We start from the raw sequence: 6,876 nt of genomic DNA on the forward strand, positions 1-6,876 counted from the left end.
CTACTCAAGGATCGATTTTGAGGCGTTCTTAGAAGACTCTTTGGTACGTTTTCTTTTGGCTTTTCGGGTGACATACTAAGGTTCACTGATGATTCATCAACCTCAGTTACCTGCTATGAATCCGTGGCCAGCTCGAAATTCGGTACTTGTCATGGATAATGCTCCCATCCATCACGGAGGGAACATACCTGCCCTTTGTGAAGCACGAGGAGTTCGACTGCTGTACCTCCCAACTTACTCACCCGACATGAATCCAATCGAATTAGCCTTTTCTCCACTCAAGTCGCGTTTGAAAAGAACACGAGCCCTTCACCGTGCGCTCAATGTCGCAGGTGAGGAAGCTTCTATCTTTGTCACTTGTATGAATTTGTTCACAGAAGAACTTTGTACCAAATTGTTCAAAAGTTGTCGTTACATTTGACAACTTTTGATTGGTTTCATGTTGTGTCTTGTTGTATTCGGTTTGATTCTGCTTTTGAAGATTGTAAAGAAACTTGTATGTGAAGTGACTATGAATCATGAAATGCGATTCAGATGTGATTTCGACCATGACACCGATATTGAGTGCTATCAGATACTTTGAAGATTGAGATATCGCATCTTTACATTGATGCGATACCCTCTCATACTAACCTACAATTGGCAGGCTAGAAATCGAGACTTGGACAAGTCTCGATTATGAGGATAACACGTTTCGAAAGATTATTTGTCCACTCATCATTAAGTCATTGAGTGGCTTTTGAGTCACTCAGACTTACATCGACTAGATGATTGAATTTTGTTCACTTCGGGCCAGGGGGTCATTTCGGACAGTATCATATATTGGACTTGTTTTTGCTCGAGTGATATCAATTGGTTTGAATTGCTTACAAAGCGTCGATCAACGATGTAGAATTTGTAGGAAACAAAGGAAGCATATAAAAAATAAAGGACGAAAACATATTGGATTGAGCGAACTCAGGAATCATAAGACAATGTGCATTCAGGAAGGGAACAAATTTTCGGTAACATCTATGTTCCCTAAACATAACGGGAGAAAGGAAGTTATAGCCAATTTTAATGTATACCATGAAAATATACATGTGGGGATTGGATAGCAGTTTATCCTGTGTCGGTAATGATCATCAGGTCAATCAACGGTGGCTAATCATTAAATCAAATGATTAGACCACTTACACTTGTTAAATCGAGCTTGGGCCTCGCTCATCAGGCGGTTGGCTATTTGACGGTCCATACCCTTGGCCGTCAAAGTCGATTCCGTGAGTTGGAGGCTTGGTATCAAGTCAGTCCAGGACTTGATACCAGCATCTCTAAGGACGGTCCGAGTGGCATCGTCGTCCGAAGCTATCTCGCAGTCAACGAGAAACAACTCTAAAGCCACTGAGTGAGAGGTGGAAGGGTTCTCAATTTCGATCGAGACATTGCTGCTTTCATTCGAACTGTCCCAGTCACTTTCGAATTCACTAGACACATAAATCGGGTTGTCAATTGTATTGTTGGGAACTAGAGGCAGAAAATCAAACAAGGTCAATCAGTAAATATATATCTAAGATCACTATCATCGCACATGGCTCACGTGCTTCAACCTTCATCTTCTTCAAGTTTGGCTTGACATCAATCAAATCACTGGGCCCAGAGGCGTTACGTTTTTCACCGAGCTGCTCCAAGTTCGGCTTCATCTCGGGCATGGAGCTGGAGTGCGAAAGGCCCGAACTGTCCTTCAAACCGGAACCACCAACACCTACGTGGGTAGTGTTTGAGTTGATCCCTTGGGATCCTCGAGGGCGACCTTGTAAACGAAGTTGAACACGATGATCCACCCCCATGTCAGGGTGGATCCATTGAGTTTTCTTGATCTCGTACCGAAACTCCGAAGTGTTTGGAGGTATATCGACGGTTGCAATGTTGGCCGCCTATATGAATATAAAGGTGTGAATCAGTGGATAGCTCCATATTGATGAGCGAGGAAGGTACTTCATCAATCACGCACCACACCTTTAGCCCATATCCAGGCAGCGGGGTACACCAATCGATATTGAAAAGTCGGATCCCACGGGGTGGTCAAGAGCTTTCCAGGGCCTCCGGTCGACTTGTCGATGGCATGCTGACTAAAAATCTGGTTAGCCAAAGTTTGCAACTCTCGTTCTTGCTTTGATTCCTGTGAAGCATCGTTAAAATCAGTCAAGACTAGATGTTGAAGATATTGTCAACTGCACACCTCCAATTCTTGATCATCTACCCCACCTCCGTTAGCCGTCGCAATCAGCTTCTTAGTTGCAGATGCCTATCGATGCAAAGTCATTAGACTGACAAACAAAAATAGGAAATTGGAATCTAGTAGGAAAGACAACTCACCTTACTACCATCTTTTGCTTTGACTTGTACATTTTCATTCTCAATTGAAACGACTCCCGATTTTTTGGTCGACTTTTCAAGAGCATCGACAAAAAGTTGCCATTGTTCGTAATCGTTGAGAACCGACTTGGACCGGCCAACATTGGCTTTCCACTTCAGGTCTGGCGAGAAAGAACTGTTGAGAATAATCTTTTTCATACCAGGCTCATAAACTTCACAAGCTTCAGCCACCTGCTCCTTAAATTCGTTAAGACTCTTTCCAAACGGACAAGTCTTGATCTCGAGGTAATGACTGTTGATTGCTTTAGAGTCTATCAAATTGAGTTTGGCTGACTTCGGTGCCTTCTTACCAGCCCCAACCTTTGGGGTGCTCTGATTTGGAGCATTCATGTCGACCTCGAGGTCGGTATAGATCTTGAATTTCACTTCAATTGACATTTGATTATTCTTCTCGAAAATGTCCCGAGCCGGAGTGCCCACGCGTAACAAGGGGTCTTGTCGGATACAGGTGGCTCGTCGGTCGTCACCTGTCCGATCCTCTGGCAAATCAAACACTGAATGGGATAACAGATCAAACGGCAAACAATGGAAAGGGGATCAGAAATGAAGGAGAAAAGGTATTATATGAAGAAGGTTGGAAAGGACAACTTGAAGTTGGACTCACAAGGATTCATGTGGCCAGTCAAGGGAGTCTCGGTGGGAGCAATTGAAGAAGTATTGGCCATTTTTATAACTATCAAAACCGGGGATGAGCATAGAATCAATTGAGAGATAGAAAACTTTATGAAACCAAAGCGGATAACATACGATCACAAATGGTTCTTTTGCTAAAGAATGGACGAAAGGAGAATGTGGATATAACGGATGTTATAGGAATTGAAATAGATCGAAATCTGGGGAAAGATGTTGGATGGGATGATGTGGTCGCCATTATAAATGGCTTTCCGGTAATCATTTCGAAAAGATAATAACCGGAAAGAGAGAGTTGGAAAAACGTAAGAAAGATGAAATGCGAAAGGGTTTGTCTCGTCTTATAAGAAGCACGATACACTTTAATCTGAAAATGGAAAAAATTCGTCTTTTTTTCGACTTTTGGACTTCCAGAGTAAAAACCAGTCACGACACATCTTTTCAAAAATCTGCCATTAGATATTACAATGGCTGTAATCGTATCCAACTCGACAAAATCGTCAGGATATTCAAACAACGATAGTGGCACAGTGAAAATAATTTCGTCAAGGAGTTTTGATCAAGTCTTCACTTCGCTGTCATCTTTTCAGGTTTCAACAGAGGGGCCAACAGAGCATACTTCTGAGCTTTGGAACACTTCATGAAGCCCTTCTTTAAAATTTCTGAGATCAGCGTCCGCAAAAACGCAAAGGAACAGATGTGACCAGATCAACCAGCCATGCCACGTTATACATATTCGTAACCTCAAAGTAATCCAGAACCACAGCAAAAGTCAACTATATGGGGTCCCCGCATCTTCCAGTCACAAGTGCTGTAGTAGCGTTGCTACAAAGGAAGATGATATGGACAATCAAGTGGGCATTTATTGATGAATCAACAACAACTGCCACTTTCGAACACACAGTGCTGAACTCCTGCAGCCAATATTTGTTCCTCGCAGACTGAAACACCTCGAATGATGCGCAAGGAAGGTATATACAACTTGTTTTTATGACCTCTCAAACGCGTTTCATTTCAATTTAGTAATTCTTACTACTCAAGTATCCAAAAGCCTCTCGGTTTTCTTTGTAGACCTCCTTCAAATCCTACATCACCAACGTCTCACCACATCTTTTTTCGTTTTCGCAACCGACACATTCTCTTATCTATAATTTTGTACCATTGCACCATGAAGACTTGTAAACTCATCTCATCCTAATTTTCTTAGAACGACATCTTTGACCTTTTTTTGGTTATCTTCTTGAGCACGACGATCCTTTTATACTCTCATTTAAATTCAAAATCACCCCGAACAAAAACACAGGCCAAGAAAATCCCTCATTTCGTGGAAAGATTGAATAACCATATCTTTGGACTTCGGTTACCGATCCTGGATTTCGAGAATCGAAAATGCTTCTCAGGTGGCCGAACCAAAGACTTCGAATCCAATTAATCCTCATCGTACCATATGCAATCAAAACCAAATCCGTTCAAGGGCTTATCCGAAGGTCAGGAGCCATAGAAGATTCGCCCACAGATGGATACGCTCCTACCTTTGTTACTTGTCCCGCTAACTTTACTGTAAGACAACCATCAGGAAAAGTTGAGCCTCGTCCATTTTCTCTTCACTCAGTAATCCATCCTGTGGGGAACGCAAAGAAACTCTGAATATCATAAGCAAAATGCTGATGGCAGAATTTGACTCATAGACTTTTGTTGGTGAAAAAGAATCAGCATACGTGAATGAAAAAGCATCAAGATCTAACCCAGCATGGCGATCATACCTAACAAGAGCCCAACTTGATGATTTCGACATAGAATCATTCCTACCATCTAACCCAATTCCAGGAGAAACATTACCAAATATCGGATTAGCTATCAGTGGTGGTGGAATCAGAGCTTTACTTGGTTGTGCTGGCGTTTTGAATGCGTTTGATGATAGGAATGAACAAGCTAATCTTGCTGGTACAGGTGGTGTTTTACAATTATCTAATTATATCACTGGATTATCTGGGTTCGTGTCTTTTATGTATAAGGAGAATTTTAAGAAATCAAGGAGGGCTTGAAAATGTTATGAGTTGTAGGACGTAAGATGAATGAACTATCAAACTGAAGCTCACTTCTTTATTTTGTTACTTTATCATCAGAGGTTCATGGTTAATAGGCTCATGGTAAGTCACCCACACTAAAACATCAGACAGGCTTCTTTTGTTGATTTTTCGTCTTTTTAATTTTGAAAGGGCCACGAGTGATTTTCCAACGTTCACATCTTTAAATGAATCAATTTGGAATCTAACAGAAAAGAATAGTTACGCAAGTTGGAATTCAATTAAACGTTATCCGAAAGCTATCAAACAAGCTGAACTGAAACACAAAGCTGGATTTCCTTCAAGCTTAGCAGAGTTGAGTCACCTTTTTCTCTGGATTTTCAGTTATTGTCCAAACCGAGATCACGAATCTGACTTTGGTTGTTCATTTTAACACATAATCGGTTTTTGACTTAGTGTTCAAGCTTATATCCTCTCTCACCATCTCATGTGAGAGCGCTCATCTCTTCAGCAATTCTCTTAGTATTTAAGATGTTGAACATCTTGAAACCTTCTTCCTTTTCCTTCTTTGATATGGGACGTTCTCTCAGTAACGATACACATCACGGCACAAAAGTTTTATTTTCATCAATTCGAAATACTACTGGATACAAAAATTACACGGCTCCATTCCCAATCTTACTCTCTACATCAAGGTAAGTGTATCAAAAAAGTGAAAACTAGCCAGAGATCTACCTCACTTTATCTGGATTCTGACCATGTTTTATTTCTCACTCTAAGACACCAAGGAAAATCAACTATTGATCTCAACACTACAATCTGTGAGAAAAATCTCTGAAACTGTTTTCCAAAAGTCTTCAAACGATTTTTCTAAGATTTGATTTAATTTGATTCCGAATTTTTACAAAGACGAATTTAGTCCAGAAGAATTTGGTGTAAATCATCCATCATTAAATGCATATATTCCAATAGATTATTTAGGGTCTCATCTGAACTCTGGTAAACCTATTTCAAACGATTCTTGCGCTCTTGGATTCGATAATGCTGGATGGGTAATTAGTAAGTTTTCACATACAATCTCATTCCTATCAATTTTTTTTTGAGCTTTTCTCTTTGCTTCGGTTAATAATTTATAGGTGCAAGTAGTAATGTTTTAAGTCAACCTGGTGTTTCTGGATCTTTCTCATGGCAAACGATAGAAACTGAAGCGTATAATACTATGACACGAAATATTTATGATGAAGCAATTGTAAGTAAACTCTGAGTCAAAGTTTGTCATACAATGAAACTAGGGAGACCTACTTTAGATTTGCATACTAGGATACTTTTGCTGACCACTTTGATATTATTGGTAGGTACCTGTAAGCTCCTTCTGAGAATCTCTTCACAGATTTGTCTCTATGAGTGTTGATAATAAATATAAATGTACCGAATCATACATTTAGAACCCATTCTACAAACTCCAAGAAGAAAATAGCACCTTTATGTACGAAGATCAGAATCAAAAAGACTTGTATCTTGCTGATGGTGGATGGGGAGGAGAGGTTGTACCATTTTGGCCACTCTTACAACCTGATCGAAAGCTTGATGCAATCATTGCAATAGATTATGTGGGTTCTCTTCACTCTCCACTTTCCCCTACACCTCAAAACCCAAGCTGAATGAATCCGTTTCTGATATTCAGGTTGCTGATGGCCCTAGTATGTATCATGGAGCTTGTGAGTAACGGCGCCATAGAGATCAATAATGGAGAAGCATGCTGAAATCAATCAAAAACCTCAACCATAGATCCCAAGGAACAAGT

At 40.4% G+C, this 6,876-nt stretch overlaps 2 protein-coding genes across 2 annotated transcripts; one reads left to right on the plus strand and one right to left on the minus strand.

Annotated features, from left to right (window-relative positions):
- Positions 1–982: 982 nt before the first annotated feature.
- Positions 983–3,080, minus strand: MELLADRAFT_93527 (uncharacterized protein; the record flags this gene model as incomplete). The annotated part of the gene is made up of 7 exons (XM_007406144.1): positions 983–1,020; positions 1,177–1,503; positions 1,577–1,913; positions 1,991–2,158; positions 2,219–2,266; positions 2,356–2,909; positions 3,020–3,080. 7 exons carry the CDS (start codon positions 3,078–3,080, stop codon positions 983–985), a joined length of 1,533 nt encoding a protein of 510 aa, XP_007406206.1.
- A 1,354-nt stretch (positions 3,081–4,434) lies between these two features.
- Positions 4,435–6,798, plus strand: MELLADRAFT_93528 (uncharacterized protein; the record flags this gene model as incomplete). Its single annotated transcript, XM_007405931.1, has 12 exons — positions 4,435–4,626; positions 4,734–5,038; positions 5,172–5,195; positions 5,265–5,426; positions 5,529–5,561; positions 5,663–5,767; positions 5,853–5,893; positions 5,982–6,131; positions 6,209–6,321; positions 6,428–6,433; positions 6,518–6,682; positions 6,757–6,798. 12 exons carry the CDS (start codon positions 4,435–4,437, stop codon positions 6,796–6,798), a joined length of 1,338 nt encoding a protein of 445 aa, XP_007405993.1.
- Positions 6,799–6,876: the final 78 nt, after the last annotated feature.

Source organism: Melampsora larici-populina (assembly GCF_000204055.1).
Source record: "Melampsora larici-populina 98AG31 unplaced genomic scaffold MELLAscaffold_5, whole genome shotgun sequence".
In the NCBI taxonomy this organism is placed as follows: Eukaryota; Fungi; Basidiomycota; class Pucciniomycetes; order Pucciniales; family Melampsoraceae; genus Melampsora; species Melampsora laricis-populina.